We start from the raw sequence: 24052 nt of genomic DNA on the forward strand, positions 1-24052 counted from the left end.
ATAACAACCTCTGTGACTGCAGAGGGTGTCAGGTTCGCCCCAGGTTTCCTCTCTCGTATAAATCTACACTACACGGTCCGGTCCTCAGAAACATCTGCGGGAGAGGAAATCATTTGCAGCCGGCCGCCTCTCTCTGTGGCAGCCTGTTGTACATGACATTTTATACCTGAGCCACAGCTTTCTATGGTAAACTCATTAAGCGGATTGTTTTAGCAGTTCATAGCCCAGATCCGTAGCCAAGCATATAATTGTGTATTTGTTTGCACCGAGTGCGCCCCGGAGCTATACTGCTGTACATGACTAATGCATCATACAACTTCATGGCAGGCGCCGGGGAATTGGCCGTGCTTGCTTCTCTGGGAAGTGTAGCATTAAAATGTTCACCACCTGTAACACTGACTTGGTTACTTCCTATTGCTTATATAGCACCAACGCATTCTGCAGCGAGGTACACAGATTCCCGTCTCTGGTGGACTCACGATCTAATCCCCTTATTATGCACGCTGCGGTCAATTTCATAGGAAGCCAATTAATCTTTAATATATTTTGGTTTGGAAGGAAATTGGGAAACTCATGGGAAGCGAACACAAGCACTTAACACAACGTGAGCAATTAAATTAGTTTTGTGGGCGTCAGTGGGCCTCATCTTCTAAAAATATAGTACATTGGGGGCCCAAAGTAAAAAATACCTGTCACTTGCTATAAATCTGTATTTTTTTTTAACCCAGTGTGATTGCCGCTGTTCTCCTGAATCCAGCAATGTTTTTCTTTTGTTCCTGCTCCTCTCCGTTCCTGAGATATGGCCCTATCTTTCCTGTATACAAATTGGGTCTTTTTTTAGCCAACTGGGCGTGATCCTTAACTGTTTTGTAATCATGTCTTTATGAGAACCGAGCCCACTTGGCTAAAAAGGTCAGATATGTATGCAGCCAAAAAGGGGCCATATTTCAAGAACGGAGAGGCGCAGGAAAAAAAGAAAAACAGCGAGAACAGCGGCACAAATAAAATCTATATTTACAGCAAGTGGCAAGTAAAAGGAATCCCTCAGTGGATTTTAGTCCACTAAGAAAATACCAGTAGTTGTCCCATTTTGTTCTTTAACGCTCAGTTCCCATGATGAGATTTTGGTGAGTTTTTGATTTTCTGCACCATTTTTTCACTCATAAAGTAAAATAGATTACCGTACTTGAATTTTTTTTTTTTCTAATCATGCAGCATGAAAAACTGGCATTTTTGTCGTAAAAAAAGCATTTTACAGTACAAGCAAAGTAAATGAGATAAGTAGTTAATGTCCCTGTAAACGTATATGTGGGAGAAACAAGATGGGATTTTAACGCCCGCTTCAATCGTCATAGATATACAATTAGAAAGAAAAAAATTAGATTTGCCTGTATCATTTTTTTTTTCAACCAGGACACAAAGAAGGAGATTTGAGTTTTGTATTTTGGGTCATGTGCCCCAGGTGGGGATAGAGAGAAACTTGTCAAACTGAAGGGATTGGAGTGGATTATTAAACTCAATACCCTAAGAATTAATGGGTTAAATGTGGACTTCAAAATACACACTGTGATATAATAGTATAACTTTAAAATGTGGTTTGAATTTTTTTCCCTATTTTTTTTTACCCTGGCCCAATGTGTTGGCGCTCTTGAAATTGTTCCAGTAAATGAAGTTTGTCTCCCACAAAATGATTACAATTACACGTATTGTTATACACATGTTTAATTTCCTTTTGTGTGTATTGAAGCAACACTAAAAGAAAAAAGTAAAAAAAATGCAAATTGGACAAAATTTCACACAAAACCCCAAACAAGGGCCTGACCAAATTGTTGGCACTTTGAATGTAATATTTGGTTACACACCCTTTGAAATAAATAGTTGCAATCAATCTCTTCCTTTAACCATCGGCAAGCTTCTTACACCTCTCATCTGGAACTTTGGACCACTTATCTTTTGCAAACTGCTCTAGTAATGTTAAGATCTCTCCACAGGTGGGAAATGGGATTTAGATCCGGACTCATTGCTGGCCACTTCAGAACTCTCCAGCACTTTGTTTCCATCCATTTCTGGGTGCTTCTTGAAGTATGTTTGGAGTCATTGTTTTTCTGGAAGATCCATGACCTAGGATGCAAACCCAGCTTTCTGATACTGGGCACTACATTGCGACCCAAAATCCTTTGGTAATTTTCAGATTTCATGGTGCCTAGCAACACAGTCATGGCGCACCCAGTGCCAGAAGCAGTAAAACAACCTCAAAGTATCTTTGAACCTCCACCATAGTTGACTGTAGGTACTGTGTTCTTTAACCCCTTCATGACCGGAGCGTTTTTTGGTTTTTGTTTTTTTAGTTTTTTTGTTTTTTGCTCCCTTTTTTCCCAGACCCATAACCTTTTTATTTCTCGGTCAATATGGCCGTGTGAGGGCTTATTTTTTTGCGGGACGAGTTGTACTTTTGAATGACACCATTGGTTTTACCATGCAGTGTACTCGAAAATGGGAAAAAAATTCAAAGTGCGGTGAAATTGCAAAAAAAAAGTGCAATCCCACACTTGTTTTTTGCTTGGCTTTTTTTGCTAGGTTCACTAAATGCTAAAACTGACCCGCCATTATGATTCTCCAGGTCATTACGAGTTCATAGACACCAAACATGTCTAGGTTCTCTTTTATCTAAGTTTTTTTCCGAGACCCGTAGCATCTCTATTTTTCGTGATCTCGGGTCGGGTGAGGACTTATCTTTTGTGCGCTGAGCTGACGTTTTTAAGGATACCATTTATGTGCAGATACATTCTTTTGATCGCCCGTTATTGCATTTTAATACAATGTCACGGCGACCAAACAAAATGTAATTTGGCGTTTAGCAATCAGGTTAATCCTTTTTTTTATTGATAGATCGGGCGATCCTGAATGCAGCAATACCAAATATGTGAAGGTTTGATTTTTTATTTATTGTTTTATTTTGATTGGGGCGAAAGGATCCGGAGCCTACCTCAAAGCGGGGGATACTGCCAGGTGACATACTATTCCGTCAGCTGGCAGTAAGGGGTTAAATTGTAGGCCTCAATCCATTTTCTGAAAACAGTATAATGATGTTTTTTACCTAAAAGCTCTTTCTTGGTGTCATCTGTCCACAAGACACTTTTCCAGAAGGCTTTTGGCTTACTTACATACATTTTGGCAAGCTGCAGTCTAGCTTTTTTAAGTCTCTGAGTCTCTGTGTCAGCAGTGGGTCCTCCAGGGTCTCCTGCGAGAGTGTTTCATTTCATTCAATTGTCGACGGATAGTTTGCGCTGACACTGATGCATCCTGAGCTTGCAGGACAGCTTTAATTTCTTTGGAACTTGATTTGGGGCTGCTTATCCACCTTCCAGACTATCCTGTGTTGTAACCGTTCATCTATTTTTCTATGCCGTCCACGTCCAGGGAGATTAGCTTCAGTGCCATAAGTTGTAAACTTCTTGATTATGATGCGCACCGTAGACAAAGGAACATCAAGATCTCGGAGATGGACTTGTAAACTTGATATTGTTGTTATTGTTCAAAAAATTTTATTCTGAAGTCCTCAGACAGTTCTCTTCTCCTCTTTCTGTTCTCCATGCTTAGTGTGGTGCACTCAGACACACACAATGGAAAGAATGAGTCAGGTTCTCCCCTTTTTATATGGTTTCAGGTGTGACTTTCATATTACCTATACCTGTTACTTGCCACAGGTGAGTTTCAATGAGCATCACATGCTTGGAACAAAGTTATTTTATCCACAATTTTGGAAAGGTGCCAACAATTTTGTTCGGCCCGATTTTGGGGTTCTCTGTGAATTTATGTTCAATTTGTCCTTTTTTTCTCTTGTTTTTTTGTGTTGTTCCAAGGAAATAAACATGTGTATAACAAAACACGTGTAATTACAATATTTTTCTAGGAGAAATAAATCATTTTCTGGAGCAATTTGGGTGCCAACACTTTAAGCAATGACTTTATGTGTCCGTCTGCCTATTTATCTGAATGTGTAGGTATACATTGTACATAAAGTTGTATAACCTTTGAGATGTTCCTGTTCTGTACCGTATACATATGATGCTCTGCGTCTTCTAGACATCTGTCCATGTTTCATATCTTGTATATTGAACTTTGTAAAGTTTAATTACCCACGATCTTTGTATCTGCAGATGTCTACACTTCACAGTTTCCATTTCACACATTGAACAAATTTTGTGAAATCAATGACATTTTCTAAATGTCACAGTGAAACATACAGTATTGTCTGTGATCAGAAGGGATCATATTCTGGGGAAAATGAAGACGAGTATTAGAAATAACACTCTCGTGGTACTGCTATGTGTTAATACAGTGATCACCATTGAAATGGCGATACCAAGATGAAAAAGTTCCGGAATTATGGAAATCACAAGATGGATAAACTTATTACTGATCTGCATTTTCTACATACAGTGGGGCAAAAAAGTATTTAGTCAGTCAGCAATAGTGCAAGTTCCACCACTTAAAAAGATGAGAGGCGTCTGTAATTTACATCATAGGTAGACCTCAACTATGGGAGACAAACTGAGAAAAAAAAATCCAGAAAATCACATTGTCTGTTTTTTTTTCATTTTATTTGCATATTATGGTGGAAAATAAGTATTTGGTCAGAAACAAAATTTCATCTCAATACTTTGTGATATATCCTTTGTTGGCAATGACAGAGGTCAAACGTTTTCTGTAAGTCTTCACAAGGTTGCCACACACTGTTGTTGGTATGTTGGCCCATTCCTCCATGCAGATCTCCTCTAGAGCAGTGATGTTTTTGGCTTTTCGCTTGGCAACATGGACTTTCAACTCCCTCCAAAGGTTTTCTATAGGGTTGAGATCTGGAGACTGGCTAGGCCACTCCAGGACCTTGAAATGCTTCTTACGAAGCCACTCCTTCGTTGCCCTGGTGGTGTGCTTTGGATCATTGTCATGTTGAAAGACCCAGCCACGTTTCATCTTCAATGCCCTTGCTGATGGAAGGAGGTTTGCACTCAAAATCTCACGATACATGGCCCCATTCATTCTTTCATGTACCCGGATCAGTCGTCCTGGCCCCTTTGCAGAGAAACAGCCCCAAAGCATGATGTTTCCACCACCATGCTTTACAGTAGGTATGGTGTTTGATGGATGCAACTCAGTATTCTTTTTCCTCCAAACACGACAAGTTGTGTTTCTACCAAACAGTTCCAGTTTGGTTTCATCAGACCATAGGACATTCTCCCAAAACTCCTCTGGATCATCCAAATGCTCTCTAGCAAACTTCAGACGGGCCCGGACATGTACAGGCTTAAGCAGTGGGACACATCTGGCACTGCAGGATCTGAGTCCATGGTGGCGTAGTGTGTTACTTATGGTAGGCCTTGTTACATTGGTCCAAGCTCTCTGCAGTTCATTCACTAGGTCCCCCCGCGTGGTTCTGGGATTTTTGCTCACCGTTCTTGTGATCATTCTGACCCCACGGGGTGGGATTTTGCGTGGAGCACCAGATCGAGGGAGATTATCAGTGGTCTTGTATGTCTTCCATTTTCTAATTATTGCTCCCACAGTTGATTTCTTCACTCCAAGCTGGTTGGCTATTGCAGATTCAGTCTTCCCAGCCTGGTGCAGGGCTACAATTTTGTTTCTGGTGTCCTTTGACAGCTCTTTGGTCTTCACCATAGTGGAGTTTGGAGTCAGACTGTTTGAGGGTGTGCACAGGTGTCTTTTTATACTGATAACAAGTTTAAACAGGTGCCATTACTACAGGTAATGAGTGGAGGAAAGAGGAGACTCTTAAAGAAGAAGTTACAGGTCTGTGAGAGCCAGAAATCTTGATTTCTTGTTTCTGACCAAATACTTATTTTCCACCATAATATGCAAATAAAATGAAAAAAAAACAGACAATGTGATTTTCTGGATTTTTTTTTCTCAGTTTGTCTCCCATAGTTGAGGTCTACCTGTGATGTAAATTACAGACGCCTCTCATCTTTTTAAGTGGTGGAACTTGCACTATTGCTGACTGACTAAATACTTTTTTGCCCCACTGTATCTGGATTTAAAAGGAATCTGTCACCCCATTTTAGCTCTATCAGCTGCCGACACCACCATCAGGGGCTTATCTACAGCATTCTGTAATGCTGTAGATAAGCCCCCGATGTAACCTGAAAGATAAGAAAAACACGTTAGATTATACTCACCGGAGGGGGCGGGTGCGGTGGGTCTCGCGGTCCGGCGCCTCCCATCTTCATACGATGATGTCCTCCTCCTTGCTTCTCCCTCGGCTCCTGCGCAGGCGTACTTTATCTGCCCTGTTGAGGGCAGAGTAAAGTACTGCAGTGTGCAGGCGCCGGGAAAGGTCAGAGTGGTCCGGCGCCTGCGCACTGCAGTACTTTACTCTGCCCTCAACAAGGCAGATAAAGTACACCTGCGCAGGAGCCGATGGAGAAGCAAGGAGGAGGACAACATCGTATGAAAATGGCAGGCACCGGACGGGATGGCGACACCCATCGGACCGGACCGAACGCCCGGGTGAGTATAATCTAACTTTTTTTTTCTCATCTTTCAGGTTACATCGGGGGCTTATCTACAGCATTACAGAGTGCTGTATATCAGCCCCTGATGGCTGTGGCCGCAGCTTATAGGCAAAAAATGGGGTGACAGATTCCCTTTAATCTGTCTGGACTATGAGCGCCACGTGCAGAAATCCCCGCACTTACAGCCTCGGCTGCTATCATTGAGGTTATTAATGGTCATCTGAGCAATGTTCTGTTGCCTTGAATGTATTTCGGCAAATCATCAAGATCCGCAGCTTTGGTCGGCAATTGCACAGGATGCTGCCAGCAGCGGATCTTGATGATTTTTGCACCCAAGTGCATTCCACAGCAGTACATTCCTCAAACAACCATTCATAACCTCCGTGATGGCGACCAAGTCTGTATGTGTCTGGATTTCTACACATGGTGGTCTTGCTCCAGACTGAATCAATCGAAATGGTTTGAAAATTTTTCCATTTTTTCCTCATTTGCAGATCAGTAGCGTCTCTATCCATCCTGTGATTTCCGTAATTCCACAAATTGTCCTTCTTGGAGTTGCAATTTTAATGTAAAGAGTGTGTGTACTGTATTGTTCAGCAGACTGCTATCTCTACTGATTCCCCCATACAGAGGAACTTTTTGCGTGGCCACACGTACATGTGTTTTTACCGGGGAGAGGGGAGACAATCACTGCCAGACAGCTCTGGCAGCGGCTTATCTACATTTAGGTACTTTCAGAATCTGTCCATTTTGAAACTTTAATCAAAAAGTTTTCGTGAAAAATAGAAGACCGTGAATCTTCTGTACTCACTTGATAGCCCTGTGTACCAGTTCAGGTCCCTTTATGTTTATGCTGCATAGAATTCAAAATTTTGGTAATTTATTGCCCTACATGCTCATTGTTTGGCGGCTGTTTCATGGATTTGTTACACTCTACGGATGGATATATTTTCTCACTTTTCATCTCGGCTCTTTCTATGACTTATAGAAGGACACTGCACTCAGGGATGGTGCTTTTTTTCAAAAGTACTTTTCCATTCACAATATTGTCTGATGACATCATCGATGGTGAAATATGTTCCCGGCAAAGATACTTGTATGTTGTGTTTTGTATATTGTACAGACACCTAAGGTGCACTCGATTAGGAAGGTGACATGGTTCTTCATGGTAACCTTAACGCCCTTTGCATCAAATCCATTACGTATAGATACGGATTCAAACCTAGGTTATATGCACATGGAAAAAATTGTTAGTACCCTCCTGTTAAGGTAAGAAAAACTCACAATGGTCAATGAAATAACTTGAAACCCGCAAAAGTAATTTTCAGTTTTAATTTACTGGATATCAACTAATTGTTAGAATCTGTTTAGGTTGTGACTATCCGCCATTTTCTTGTGGTTTTCTGGCTGCTGGTCTTTTCCTCTGTTGCTGGGTTTGTCTTTGGTCAGGTGATTGTATCACTTTTTATTACCCAGCACCTGCCTCCCAGTCCTTGCTGGACAACAGTGTAAATCCGCTTGAGTTCTGGCTTGGAGCTTTGCTTTGCCTTCTGTGTGTGCACTTTGTGCAGTTCTGGGACCTCTGGTTCTGCAAGTCTTTGTTTCTGTATTCCGTTGATTTCTGCAGCCTTCTCTGTGTTTTCTATTAAGAGGTAACCTGTTTTTATGCCCAGTCCTTAGACTTTTCAGGGACCCTAGCTATAGGTTTTCGCTTGAGATTAACCTAGGATCGTTGGTGGGTCTATTCGCAAGGAATGGGTCGCCCACTCCATCGTAGGGTATCAGCCTAGTCATAGTGCAGGGTCAGTTTTCCCCCCTCCTACCCTAGTCCTGTGTTGCAGATCCGTAACACTAAACAATAAGGCATTACTTTTCAATTGTGGTTAGCAGAAAAATTAAAATGAAAACTAATTAAATTGACCTGGACAAAAATGATGGTGTCCGTAGAAAAGACTGAAAATAATTTGAGCATAGGGAAAAGCATGTAAAATTTAAGGTGAGTCCTGTAATTAATTAGCATCTAGAAACTTGTAATCAGTTAGTCTGCTTAAGTACAAGGGTGAAAAGTAGTCACAGTGCTGTTTGGATTCGTGGTGACACTGAACATGGACCAAAGAAAGCTAAGGAAAAATTTGTCTCGGGAGACTAGATAGAAAATTATAGACAAAAATGTTAAAGGTAAAGGCAATAAGATATCTCCAAACAGCTAGATGTTTCTCTTACTACAGTACAGTTGCTCTTATTATTCAGAAGTTTAAGGTCTATGGGACTGTAGTGACCTCTCTGGACGTGGCCACAAGAGGAAAAATTGTGACACATCAAAGAGGCGGATGATATAAATTGGAACCAAAGAGCCCAGAACAACTTCCAAAGAAATTGTAGGTGAACTCCAAGGTCAAGATCAATTAATGTCAGATCACAACATCCTGTTGTTGTCTTGGCCAAAGTGGACCTTATGGTAGACGACCAAGGAGTAAACCACTGTTGAAAGAAAATCATAAAAAAATTAGACTAGAATTTGCCAGAAAGCATACTGACAAGCCACACTGTTTCTGGGAGAATAACCTTTTAACATATCAGACAAAACTGGAGCTTTTTGGCATCACATCAACTCTATGTGTGCAGATGCAAAAATGAAGTCTATAAAGAATAGTGCATACTACCTATTGTTACACATGGAGAAGGCTCAGTTATGTTTTGGGGCTGTTTTGCTGCATCTGGTTCTGGGGTCTTGAATCTGTGCAGGGTACAATGAAATCTCAAGACTGTGAAGATATTCTGAAGTGAAATGTGCTGCCCAGTGTCAGAAGGCTCGGTCTAAGTCATAGGTCCTCCAATAATAATAATAATAATAATAAATTTTATTTCTATAGCGCCGACATATTCCGCAGCACTTTACATTTCAGAGGGGATTTGTACAGACAATAGACATTACAGCATAACAATAATCACATACAGTAGATTATAACAAAATACCAAGAGGAATGAGGGCCCTGCTCGCAAGCTTACAGTCTATGAGGGAAAAAGGGAGACACGAAAGGTGGGTGGTAACAGTTGCCCTGATTGTTTGGACCAGCCATAATGTTAAGTGTGTAACAGTACAGACACAGAGGGCTAATGGATGCATAAAGCATGTGGGAACATGATGCGGGGAACCTGGTTATGGTAAAACTTTTGGCTGTGCCACACAGGGATAGATTAGGTTAATGTGTTGAGGCGATAGGCCAGTCTGAATAAATGCGTTTTCAGGGCACGCTTAAAATTGTGGGGATTGGGGACTAATCGTATTGACCTGGGAAGTGCATTCCAAAGAATTGGCGCAGCAAGTGTAAAGTCTTGGAGACGGGAGTGGGAGGTTCTGACTATTGAGGATGCTAACCTCAGGTCATCAGCAGAACGGAGGGTGCGGGTAGGGTGGTATACTGAAACAAGGGAGGAGATAGGATAAAGATCCAAAACAGAGCTAAAACCGTCCTAGAGTGGCTAAGAGCAAAGCATCAAACTCTTCTGAAGTGGCTTCTATGAGCCCTGATCTAAATCCTATTGAACGTCTCTGGAAGGAGATGAGTCCTTCAGTCTGAAGAAGGTGCCTTCACACTTGAGACAAGGAGCAGTTTGCTCACAAAGAGTGGCCAAAATACCTGTGAACGGGGCAGATGTCTCATTGACAGTTTGTTTGCAGCAATTACCTCAAAAAGTTGGACAACAAAGTATTGAGTTATGGGTGTAATCATTTTTGTCCAGGCCAGTTTCATTAGTTTTTTTTTCTGTTGAACCACAACTCAAAACCAAAAGTTTGATTTTCATCAGTTAATATTAAGTAAAATTAAATTAAATTACTATTGCAAGTGTCCAGTGATTTCAGTGACCATTGTGGGTTCTTCTTACTTTAACAGAAGGTACCAACAACAATGGTCCATGTGTGTAATCATGCGCTAATTGGGGAAAATTTATCAAAATTGTTTAACGGAATAGCTGTCTTTCTTGTCCATAGCAGTCAGTCACTTGTAAGTTACAGCATGCTCAAAGGCTAATTGGGCATCCTACAGTGTGATTCTTAGTGTGAGATGAAATAGAAAGGTACAAATGATAAATAAAAGATACGATTAAAAGATTATATATATTTATTTCAAATAATTCTCGAAAACTTACAAAACAAAATGAGATTTGAAATAGGTTCTTTTTTTATAGCGTTGTGTGTCGTTTTGTATTATTGAGACTAAACACATACATTGTCCGTACTCGGTAATTGCAAATCATAAAGCACTCACCTGTCTCAGAATAAATTGTCAGTAGTGACCTGATCCTTCACACTTCACTAGGCACATCATCCAATATCAGTGACATACAGTAGCCTGCAATTTATCTCTCTACAGGGTAACCTTGTGTTGTAAGACCATCCTGAGCATGTATGGTTTGACGTTTGTAACTGCTCTACGAACTGACATGAGATTGTTTTTACTATTTTTACTTCTTGGCCTAATTCCTCTTATTTTTTTTTATTTTTAGGCAACACTGGGAACATGTTCAAAATTGAACCAGTTCTGGGCATCATCACTGTGTCAAAGGAGCCAGACTTATCCACAATGGGTCAATTTGTTCTCTCCATCAAAGTCACCGATCGAGGAAGCCCACCGCTCTCTGCTGCCGCTATTGTTCGAATTTCCTTATCCATGTCTGATAATTCAAATCCCAAATTCACCCAGATGGAATATCAAGCTGAAGTTCATGAGAACGTAGAAGTCGGTACACCGGTTGTGTTGGTGTCTGCAATAAGTCAATCTACTTTGGTTTTCGAAATCAAATCTGGTAACATGGAAGGAGCTTTCTCCATGAACCCATACTCTGGAGTCATCACAACTCAGAAGCCGCTTGATTATGAACGATTATCTTCTTACCATCTTATTGTCCAGGCAACAAATATGGCAGGCATGGCATCTAACGCCACAATCAACATTCAGATTCTTGACCAGAATGACAACCCACCAGTTTTTCTTAGTTCTCAGTATGTAGGTACGATCAGTGAAGCAGCGCCCATAAATAGCATCGTTAGAAGCTCCGATAAAAACCCATTAGTAATAAGAGCAACAGATGCAGATAGCAACCAGAATGCTTTGCTTGTTTACCAGATTGTTGAGTCAACAGCCAAAAAGTATTTCACGGTGGATTCCAGCACTGGTGCCATCCGAACTATAGCTTACTTGGACCATGAAACCATAGCCTTCTTCCATTTCCATGTACATGTAAGGGATAGTGGAAGTCCCCAACTTACTGCCGAAAATCCAGTTGAAGTTTCAATTGAAGTAAGTGATGTCAACGATAACCCTCCAGTATTCACCGAAGCTGTTTTTGAAACAACTTTACTCTTACCAACCTATGTAGGTGTAGAAGTTCTGCAAGTTAGTGCTCGAGATCCAGATTTAGCAATACCGCCAGACTTGAGTTACTCATTAACGGAAGGAAACCTCAACCATTTCATAATCGATTCGAGCAGTGGGGTCATTACTGTAAAAAACAGCAGTTTATCTAAAGATCATTATATGCTCATGGTTAAAGTATCAGATGGAAAGTTTTATAGTACTGCCATTGTGACTATACTGGTAAAAGAAGCTATGGACAGTGGTCTCTACTTCACCCAAGATTTTTACTCTGCTTCTATAGCGGAAAACACCACCAATATCACAAAGATAGCTGTTGTGAATGCTGTGGGCCACCGTTTGAACGAGCCTCTAAAATATACTATACTAAACCCAGGAAATAAGTTCAGAATTAAGTCTACCTCTGGAGTTATTCAGACCACAGGAATTTCTTTTGACAGAGAAGAAGAAGAGATCTATGAATTGGTAGTGGAAGCAAGTAGGGAGTTAGACAATCTTCGCGTGGCTCGAGTTGTTGTTAAGGTTAACATTGAAGATATAAATGACAATGCTCCTGTCTTCGTAGGTCTTCCATACTATGCTGCTGTTCAGGTTGATGCTGAGCCGGGGACTTTGATATATAAAGTGACTGCGATAGATAAAGACAAGGGTAAAAATGGTGAGCTATCTTTTTTCTTGGAAGATGATTACGGCCATTTTGAAATCAACAAGCAAAACGGAAGTGTTACCTTAAAAATGACCTTCGACTCAGATCTCTCAAACATAGAGTACATGTTAATTATCATTGCCAAAGATTGTGGTGATCCTTTATTATCCGCTATGGTTGAGCTCCCTGTCACCATTGTCAACAAAGCCATGCCGGTATTTGACAAAGCCTTTTACACAGCTTCCGTAAATGAAGACGTCAAGATGCATACACCAATTTTGAGCATTAATGCCACAAGCCCAGAAGGCCAAGGCATCATCTACACCATTGTAGATGGTGATCCCTATAACCAGTTTAACATTGATTTTGACACGGGCGTTTTAAGTGTAGTAAGCCCATTAGATTTTGAAACAAATCCCTCCTTTAAGTTGACCATACGTGCAAGTGATTCACTCACCAGTGCTCGGGCCGAAGTCATTGTAGATATCAGTATCAACGACGTCAATGATAACCCACCTATTTTCCAGTTTTCGTCATACAATGCCACCTTATCGGAAAGCTCCCTTATTGGGACTCCAGTTCTACAGGTAGTTGCCATAGATGCCGACTCCTATAATAACAAAGTCATAAGGTATCAAATTGTTCAGGATATTTTTAACAACACTGATTCGTTCCACATAGACAGTACCAGCGGTTTAATACTTACAGCTCGTCTGTTGGACCATGAGGTCTCCCAGCAAAGTGTCCTGAAAATCAGGGCATCAGATAATGGATTTCCATCTCTAAGTAGCGAGGTCCTAGTTACCATCTACATTACAGACTTAAATGACAATCCTCCAGTCTTCAATCAGTTGATCTATGAGTCATATGTGAGTGAGTTGGCTCCCAGAGGACATTTTGTGACCTGTGTCCAAGCTTCTGACGCAGACAGTACAGACGTTGATAGATTGGAGTACAGTATTTTGTCTGGAAATGACCGTATGAACTTTTTCATGGATAGTAAGAGTGGCGTCATAACCCTATCTAACCATCGTAAGCAACGAATGGAGCCGATGCATAGTTTAAATATCTCCGTGTCTGATGGCCTGTTCACCAGTACAGCACAAGTCCATGTGAAGATCCTTAGTGCCAATCTTTTTAGCCCTGTTTTTGCACAAAGCGTTTATGTGACTGAAGTTAGAGAAAATGCCCCTGTTGGCACCAAGGTCATTTACGTCAAGGCAACTGATGGAGATTCAGGCTTATATGGACATGTTACCTACACAATAATAAATGATTTGGCCAAAAATCGATTCTTTATTGACACATTAGGACAGATTGTAACTACCGAAAAGCTTGATCGAGAGAATCCACTCGAGAGGGACATTCATATATTCCTTAGAGCTCTGGATGGTGGTGGTCGTGCAGCTTTTTGTACTGTCCAAGTATTAATGGTGGATGAAAATGACAATGCTCCACAATTTAAAGCCACGGAATATCGGGCAAGTGTCAAAGCTGATGTTGAGAAAGGTCATCTCGTCACTCAGGTGCAAGCCTTCGATGAAGATGATGGTGCCAACTCTCGAATCACCTACTCATTATACAGTGAGGCTTCTGTTTCAGTAGCAGATCTTTTGGAAATTGACCCTGACAATGGATGGATGGTAACAAAAGGCAACTTCAATCAGCTGAAAAATACAGTTCTTTCATTTTTTGTAAAAGCAGTGGATGGGGGAATTCCTATGAAGCACTCTCTTATTCCTGTATACATACATGTCGTACCCTCTGATACTGTCCTGCCTGCCTTTCCCCAACTTCAATATACATTCTCTGTCCCAGAAGATACTTTGATTGGCACTATAATCGACTCATTCCTTATTAAACCCATTCAAGTTGCTATATACAGCGTAGTCAATGGTGAATATCCTGAAAACAACAAGGACAACATTTTTATCATCGATAAGGATACGGGAGTGTTAAAATTGGACAAAAAAGTTGACCATGAATCTATACCTGTTTTTCATTTCAAAGTGTCTGCTTCTGTACCTCTCGATAATGTTGATGTATTAATTACTGTTGACGTAGAGATCAAGATCTTAGATTTGAATGACAACAAGCCATTATTTGACTCCACACACTATGATGCTGTGATCATGGAGGGTTTGTCAATGGGAACCAGTGTTATCCAAGTGAAAGCTGTGGACGCAGACTGGGGAGCTAATGGGCAAGTCACTTACAGCCTTATTTCAGAACGGGATGAAGACAAAATCTTAGAAACATTCACCATTGACTCAAATACTGGTTGGATAAGTACACTTAAAGAATTAGACCACGAGAGGAATCCTACCTATATATTCACTGTAGTAGCAGCTGATCTTGGAGAAGCATTGTCGTTCGCTACTTCTGCCATTGTCTCAGTGACTGTCACAGATATCAACGACAATGGACCCATCTTTGAACAAGAAACCTATAAAGGATTTGTGAAGGAGAGTGATGCCCCAGGAGAGGTGGTTGGAATACTTAGTACTTGGGATGAAGACACATCCGATATAAACCGTCAAGTGAGCTATCATATTACAGGTAAAGTCATTTATTTGCTTTCTGTGATGTGATATTAATCCGGGCTGCTTGTCTGATCGCCATATCTGGAGTTGGGAAAGAGAGTTTCCCTTAATATGGGGTAGCAGCTGCCACACCTGGTGTTGCTTTTCTCTGGATCAAAACATTAGGATAATTGTTTGAACTGCATGGACCTCTGTCTTTTCTAAAATTTAATATTAGAGTCAGTAGAAATTGATTCACAGGACTTGGTCTAAAAGTCTTGTCATTAATTTGTGACCGCTGGAGGGGAGCCCTAAGGACTGCCTTCTACCTCTAGGCATCTGTGGCTCTTCGTTTGATTAGCATGCCAAGTTTATTGTTGAGGTGCAACACAAATGTGTCATCAAGCCAGGCTGTCTAGTCAAAATAGCAGCCTCAGATGCTGTTAGGTAAATGGCGGTTCCCAGGGTTCCTGTCCAGCGACTACAGATTACAAATATGGCCTAATCAAATCCTTGAGCTTCCCTAATTCTTAAGCTTTTTATTGTTTTGAGTCGTGTCACTCCATTGCAAAAAATATTCACATTTGTTACTTTTGGATTGCAGCATGTGAAATCTCTGCTTGTAGTGCAACAGGGCATTTCTTCATATTCTTCTCCAGGGGAGTGAACTTTCACCCCTGTCTACCTGACACAACTCGGCAGTGTCACGATTCCATCACTCACAGTGTCCTATAAACGCTCTGCTGCCCTATGGGATCGAGGGCTTGCTGAGCTGTCAGGATTGTGAGTCACAGCTCTACCGCCAAATCAGAAGCAGAGGTGTCAGTATTGTGAATGATAGCTCAGCCATCCTATCTGGTTGGGTCTGTGGGATCTCCTCCGCGTGTCATTCGTTCTGGGTGATTACAGGGCCATTTAGCACTCTGACAATAGTCAGACCATTGCCAATTGTAGCTTTGTTCAAGAGGTGTGTGTTGGATCAATGCTCTGAGCTGAATTCTGATCTCCGTTACTGACCTTGGATTTACTTTTGACCATCTGTTTGACTTACCTCTTTGTCTTCATTTGCTACCTTCCTGATACTCAGACCTCTGACTGTGACTTGACTACGCTTTTAACTTTTCCCCTTGTCTATTATGAGCCCTCTTGGTACTGACCTCGGTCCTCTTGACTATGCTGCCTCATGGCAAGTCCGTGAGTAGTGACTGGCGTCACACTGACTAGTGACTATCGCCACAAGCAGCTTATCTAGCAGTCTCAGAGACTGCTGAGTTGTGATTGGTGGTGTCTGGAAGAAGGTATGGAAGCGCACATCCCAGAGAAGGCTCTGAAGAAATGTACAGTTGCACTACAAGCAGAGATTTCACATATTGCATTACAAATGTGATTATCTCTGCAATGGGGCAATGCAGCGCAAAACGGAAAAAAGTGGCAGAATCGGGGGAGTACAAGGATTTTTACACCATATTTGACTTAATTTTTTGGAGAAAGTGACAAATCCTCTTTAATGCCAGTAACAGACAGAAGTTGAAGCATTTTTTTCACGTTAGACTATCATATATCGAACACAATGCAGAACAGGAGAAAATATGTTCTAAAGACACTGAACCAGCAGGGTTTGCAAGAAAAACTAGGTGGTTGTAGCCTTTAAACTCCTGATACTGTGACTCGGAACAAATAATAATTTTCCATAATTTTTACTTCTGACACTACATGACTACTTTATATTCTGGACCAGTGAGGACTGAAAAATGATGGATAATGAATAAATGCCTCATAAAGTTTGTCCTTCCCACGACATAATTGTGGAGAAGCTTCTAATTCTTTCTGTTAATGAACTTAATTAATAATAACTCCTTTTCTGTGTATAAAACTGGCTACTCCTGGTATATCAGATTGTTGTTCTCATTATTATTACTATTATTATCACCACCATAATCCTATAAGAGAAAACGTCAAGAAGCTTTTGCTGTATTTTCTGAGAAAAACCTACGCAACATATCGAAGGCTCCAATGTGTTATTCATTTTGTCTACTTCTTGGTATTTTTTAACCTATTTTTGAGGTGTGCCATTCTTTTAATTTGACTCCTTTTCAAAGTCTATCTTGTATGTGTTACTTGTTTTTTTTTTTTTTTTTTTTTAAATATTCGTAATTGTGGCCGTGAAAACGGTGGATATCGTGTCCAGGAGGACAAGGCTTGCGCTTTCTCCCCGCTATCCATGAAGATGGCGCCTTATACATTTTGCCTTTGTCTGAGCATCTTACTAATACTGGCTGTCTGACACGGGACATTACTAAAGCGCCCTCCATTACTTCAAAAAACTCTATATAAAAACTACCTTTAGCACGTAACTGATGAATGTCTAACTGACCGAAATGTTTAATTTGATACTACAATAAATTATCTTCACAGCACTAAGTTGAGTGCCAGGTTTTCATTTGTTATCCCCATCCTTGTCTGCATGGCTCCTTATTCCCATCCTTGTTTCTATGGCTCCTTATTCCCATCCTTGTATGTATGGCTCCTTATCCCCAGCCTTGTCTGCATGGCTCATCCCCATCCTTGTCTGCATGGCTCCTTATTCCCATCCTTGTCGGCACGGCTCCTTATCCCCAGCCTTGTCTGCATGGCTCATCCCCATCCTTGTCTGCATGGCTCCTTATTCCCATCCTTGTATGTATGGCTACTTATCCCCATCCTTGTCTGCATAGCTCCTTATTCCCATCCTTGTCTGCATAGCTCCTTATTCCCATCCTTGTCTGCATGGCTCGTTATTCCCATCCTTGTCTGCATAGCTCCTTATCCCCATCCTTGTCTGCATGGCTCCTTATTCCCATCCTTGTCTGCATAGCTCCTTATCCCCATCCTTGTCTGCATGGCTCCTTATTCCCATCCTTGTCTGCATGGCTCCTTATTCCCATCCTTGTCTGCAAGGCTCCTTATTCCCATCCTTGTCTGCATGGCTCCTTATTCCCATCCTTGTCTGCATAGCTCCTTATCCCCATCCTTGTCTGCATGGCTCCTTATTCCCATCCTTGTCTGCATAGCTCCTTATCCCCATCCTTGTCTGCATGGCTCCTTATTCCCATCCTTGTCTGCATGGCTCCTTATTTCCATCCTTGTCTGCATGGCTCCTTATTCCCATCCTTGTATGAATGGCTACTTAACCCCATCCTTGTCTGCATGGCTCCTTATTCCCATCCTTGTCTGCATAGCTCCTTATTCCCATCCTTGTCTGCATAGCTCCTTATTCCCATCCTTGTATGTATGGCTACTTATCCCCATCCTTGTCTGCATAGCTCCTTATTCCCATCCTTGTCTGCATAGCTCCTTATTCCCATCCTTGTCTGCATGGCTCCTTATTCCCATCCTTGTCTGCATGGCTCCTTATTCCCATCCTTGTCTGCATGGTTCCTTATTCCCATCCTTGTCTGCATGGCTCCTTATTCCCATCCTTGTCTGCATGGCTCCTTATTCCCATCCTTGTCTGCATGGCTCCTTATCCCCATCCTTGTCAGCATGGCTCCTTATCCCCATCCTTGTCTGCATGGCTCCTTATCCCCAACCTTTAACGTATGGCCTCCATGAGAAAAGCATTAAAAAATCCCTCCTACTTACCTTCCCTACGCGCCCTTGCAGCATCTCGTTCCAGTGCCAGCAGCTCCTGCGGCCAATCGATCATGTGTCCCCGCTCATTAAGGTAATGAATACTCACCTCTCTCTACGCCTATTGGCAAGCACTCGTGATAGCCCGGCAGCTGCTTTGAAGCCGGCGACTGCTGCTGACACAGTGCACGCTGTAAGAGAAATGGATATTCACTGCAAGTGATGTGTGGCCCGCGGCTGTCTGCCAGCGTAGTGCATTAGCACCAAGTCTAGCAAACAGCTGTAAAGAATAGGTCTCTAGATGGAGACTTTCATGAGTAGCCCTGAACAGAAGAGCAGATGTGGATGTACACATACTGTCAGGGGGAAGGAGGAAGAAATAAGTATGGTAAGCTGGAGACAAGGGGAAGCTTTGGTTGTCATTATGTTGGTAATGGGGAGCTATGGGCGTTACTAAGGTGGGGAGAGAGGGGATGGCACAGGATATGGTTTGTGACCAAATCTCAGAGCTGAATGTGACTCTCAAGGTAAGAAAGGTTGGGGACCACTGATGGTACAGCATACATAATCATAGGGGCTCTACGGTATGTTATTGTGCAAATTGTGTTGATTAACTATCCTAGGAAAATACAATTCCTACTACGGAACATGTGTAGCACGGTGCGAGGTGGTAGCCACGGAAGAGGCATCATCTCCTTTTATGCCCTGGCATGCTACATGAAAGTGTGGGTCCTGGCTGGGTGTGTGGGACTTGTGCTCTAAGGGCATCATGCCCATGCAGGCTGCATGTAGCCGGTGGTGCAAGTTGGCCAGGACCAAAGGTTCCACAGTTTATAAAAGGAGACCGTCGTTCAAACATAGCGTCTTTGCTGAACGATAACTTGGCAAAGGTTATATACAAGGGATAGCGAACACAAAGTCTCATGGATGTTTACTCCTTGGCATAAAGCATTTTCCCCTTACATCATATCCTTCCTCTGTGATCCTCCAAGGCCGGTGAAGCACACTGTTTTGTCCTACATCGCCACAACCCAGCCTGAATGCCATAGTCTCGCTAGTCACTCAGCAGTTCCGCATCCTAGTTCTTCCACTGCTGGCACCCTGGATATACTGCTCGGGACCCCCACTAGTCCCACAATCTCTCAGTCCTGTTTAGGCCTGTTACCTTTGGTGTTGCAAGCTCAGGGTTCACGACTCAGCGTCCTATCCAGGGAAGGACACTATGACTAGTCAGTCACTTCTTCAGGATTACGCTATCCCTGACCTTTAGTCCTATTTTCTGTGGCTCACCCCTTTTTGGCAACACTGCTCACTTGATAATCCAAACTCGAACTAACTACAGGAAGCAGTCACTTTGCCCTAACACTAAGCCCCTCACACTATGGGCTAGTCCCAAAAAATTAGCTCTATCTTACCCTAATGTCATTACCTAAACTACGGTCAACTGTCTATTCCTATACTACATATCTCATATACTCTATACTGTACATTACCAACATTACAAAGGGGGACATGACTTTATTGGAGGGGGGGGGGATGTATATCTCTTGCAAGTTTATTGGAATTGTAAGAAAGAGTGGTTCTGCTTCAATAGGAAGGAGCACAATATATGTGTGCTTGTTGTTTTGCTACACGGAGGATGAGGTTTATGAAGAGATGTAACTTCTTATCTTCTCTCTCGCTTCCTGTCACCTGAAGAACTGGAGGAAACTCTAGTGCTACCCATTGGAGGTAGCTATCCTAAAAGTCAGCGTCGACCCTATAAAGGGCCTTGTCACATAACATGGGATAAAAAAAATCAAACTAGAAGCTCCAACTTTAGAAAGTCTCCTTGTGAGGTCATGAGCATTGTCTCAGGTTCTGTAGCATAGGTTGCCAAAATTGGTTCTCATTAAAGCATGGGGGGGGGGGGGGCACGGGATTAATGGGAGCACAATTCTTTAGCCTTAATATCAATTCTGCAATGTGACAATTTTGCTTTAAATGCCAGAAATAAAGCAGACAAAATGTGACTGTCTGTAGTCAGCATGTTAGTCGACTCAGATCAACCCTTACTGAAAGATTTTTGGAATTGATTCAATTAACGTGTAACAAATCAATTAATTAAGGAAGCTCATTTCCATAGCCAGGCTAGGTGATGGAGTGCATGCTAATTGGAGTGATTCTAGTAGTGTTTTAGGAAACCAGCTCTCTGAGGAGCAGATGGAAGTCATTGACAGGTCACTGCTATACAGTGGCTGCTTCTGATTAGATAAGAGACGGGTTCCTGGATGTTTCACATGAGAACACCTGGATTAATTTACTGTACGCCAATAAATCCTCAGCTTTTCTTGTGTAGTGATGACCTCCTCCTGCATTCAAGAGTATCCATTACCTAAAGTAGTGGCTGAGATTTTCCATGGGCCAATTAGGAACCAGAGAAAACATCAAGAATAATAAAAATACACAACAGCGAGAACCAAAATTTTGCAAATCCCGACCTTCTTTGAAGGTTTTTGCTTTGGCATTAAGATAATGAACATCCACAATTATTTGTTTTATGAAAGAAAAATCATATCTACTGTAAGAAAATATGGCAAAGAATGGTCAGTAGAGCACCCCCATACCATCCCACTAACATCACCAAGTATGCAGTCATGGCCAAAAGTGTTGTCACCCTTGAAATTGTTCCAGAAAACTAAGTCTTTCTCCCAGAAAATTATTGCAATTCCAGCTTCTTACACCTCTCAACTGGAGTTTTGGAGCACTCTTCTTTTGCAAACTGCTCCAGGTCTCTCATACTTAAAGGCGCCTTCTCCCAACAGCAATTTTAAGCTCTCTCCACACTTGTTCAATGGGATTTAGATCTTGACTCATTGCTGGCCACTTCAAAACTCTCCAGCGATTTGTTTCCATCCATTTCTGGGTGATTTTTGAAGTATGTTTGGGGTCATTGTCCTGCTAGAAGACCTATGACCTTCAGCGCTGCAGCCTTACAGTGCTGGAGTCCTGGGTTCAAATCCCACCAAGGACAACATCTGCAAGGAGTTTGTATGTTCTTCCCGTGTTTGCGTGAGTTTCCTCCGGGGACTCCTGTTTCCTCCCACACTCCAAAGACATACTGATAGGGAATTTAGATTGTGAGCCCCATCGGGGACAGTAATGATAATGTGTGCAAACTGTTAAGCGCTGCAGAATATGTTGGTGCTATATAAAGAGATTATTATTATTATTAGGACGCAAACCCAGCTTTCTGACACTGGGCACCACATTGCGACCCAAAATCTGTTGGTAATCTTCATATTGCGTGATGCCTTGCACCCAGTTAAGGCACTCAGTGCCAGAGGCATTAAAACAACCCCAAACATCTTTGAACCTCCACCATATTCAACAGGAGGTATTGTGTTCTTTTCTTTGTAGGCCCCATTTAGTTTTTGGTATACAGTAGAATGATGTGCTTTACCAAAAAGCTCTATCTTGGTCTCATCTGTCCACAAGACGCTTTCCCAGAAGGATTTTGGCTTACTAATGTACATTTTGGCAAACTGTAGTATAGCTTTTTACATCTATGTCAGCTGTGGGCTTCCTCCTGGATCTCCTTCCATAGAGTTTCATTTCAGTCAAATGTGGACAGATAATCCATGCTGACTCTGATGCACCCTGAACTTACAGGACAGCAGGAATTTCTTTGAACCTTGATTGGGGCTGCTTATCCATCATCCGGACTATCCTGTATTCCAACCTTTCATCAATTTTGCTCCGCCAACCACGTCCAGGGAGATTAGCCACAGTGCAATGAGTTGTAAACTTTCTGATTATTGTATGAACCATGGACAAAGGAACATCAGGATCTCTGGTGATAGACTTGTAACCTTGAGTTTGTTGATAATTTCAACAATTTTGGTTCTCAAGTCCTCAGACGGTTCTCTTCTCTTCTTTCTGTTCTCCATTCTTAGTGTGACACACTATCTGATTTCAGGTGTGATTTTTTCATATTGCCAACATCTGTTTACTTGCCACAGGTGAGTTTCAACGAGCATCATATGCTTGAAGCAGTTTTTTACCCACAATTTTTGAAAGGTGCCAACAATTTTGTCCCACCCATTTTTGGGGTTTTGTGTGAAATTATGGCCAATTCGCCTTTTTTCTTTTTTTTTTTATTTATTGTTGTTCCAATACACATTAACCCCTTAACGACCAGGGGTATTTTTGGTTTTACATTTTCATTTTTCCCTCCCCTTCTTTCCATAGCGATAACTTTTTTATTTTTCCGTCTATATGGCCATGTGAGGGCTTATTTTTTGCAGGACGGGTTGTACTTTTAAATGACATCATTGGTTTTACCATATCGTGTACTCGAAAATGGGAAAAAAATTCCAAGTGCGGTGAAATTGCAAAAAAAGTGCAATCCCACACTTGTTTTTTGCTTGGCTTTTTTGTTAGGTTCACTAGATGCTAAATCTGACCTGCCATTATGATTCTCCAGGTCATTACAAGTTCATAGACACCAAATATGTCTATGTCCTCTTTTATCTAAGTGGTGAAAAAAAATTCCAAAGTTTGCTAAAAAAAAAAAAAAAAAAAAAAAAAATTGCGCAATTTTCCGAGACCCGTAGCGTCTCCATTTTTCATGATCTGGGGTCGGGTGAGGGCTTATTTTTTCCGTGCCGGACTGACGTTTTTAATGATACCACTTTTGTGCAGATACGTTCTTTTGATCGCCCGTTATTGCATTTTAATGCAATGTCTTGGTGACCAAAAAAACGTAATTCTGGCGTTTTGAATTTTTTTCTCGCTACGCCGTTTAGCGATCGGGTTAATGCTTTTTTTTTTGATAGATCGGGCGATTCTGAACGCGGCGATACCTAATATGTGTATGTGGGATTTTTTTTTTACTGTTTTATTTTGATTGGGGCGAAAGGGGGGTGATTTGAACTTTTAGGTTTTTTTAATTTTTTTTTATTTTTAAACATTTTTTTTTTTTTACTTTTGGCATGCTTCAATAGCCTCCATAGGAGGCTAGAAGCTTGCGCAACCCGATCGGCTCTGCTACATATGGGCGATGAGCAGATCGCCCATATGTAGCAGATTTACTGCTGTACTTTCAGCGCCGACCACTGGGTGGCGCTGAAAGCCATATGCCTGGAACAACCATAGAGGTCTCATAGAGACCTCTGGTTGTCCAGGCAACATGACGCCGACCCCCGATCACGTGACGGGGGTTGGCGATGAGGTCATTTCCGGCCCGGCGGCCGGAAATGCTATTTAAATGCCCGCTGTCAGCTTTGACAGCGGCATTTAACTAGCTAATAGGCGCGGGCGGACGGCGATTCCGCTCGCGCCTATTGCGGGCACATGTCAGCTTTTCATAACAGCTGACATGTC

At 41.8% G+C, this 24052-nt stretch overlaps 1 protein-coding gene across 6 annotated transcripts in view; it reads left to right on the forward strand.

Moving 5' to 3' along the window:
* The window catches only part of FAT3 (FAT atypical cadherin 3), a 745842-nt gene that overhangs the window by 601669 nt on the left and 120121 nt on the right, over window positions 1-24052 (forward strand). For all 6 annotated transcript variants that reach the window (XM_073569283.1, XM_073569280.1, XM_073569281.1 and 3 more), the window contains one exon: window positions 11043-15116. In XM_073569283.1, the coding sequence (XP_073425384.1) occupies window positions 11043-15116 (4074 nt within the window). The remainder of the gene's footprint in view (window positions 1-11042; window positions 15117-24052) is intronic.

The sequence above is a fragment of the Dendrobates tinctorius genome, unplaced genomic scaffold (genome assembly GCF_039654945.1).
Source record: "Dendrobates tinctorius isolate UK_male_01 unplaced genomic scaffold, ASM3965494v1 ptg000023l, whole genome shotgun sequence".
In the NCBI taxonomy this organism is placed as follows: domain Eukaryota; kingdom Metazoa; phylum Chordata; class Amphibia; order Anura; family Dendrobatidae; genus Dendrobates; species Dendrobates tinctorius.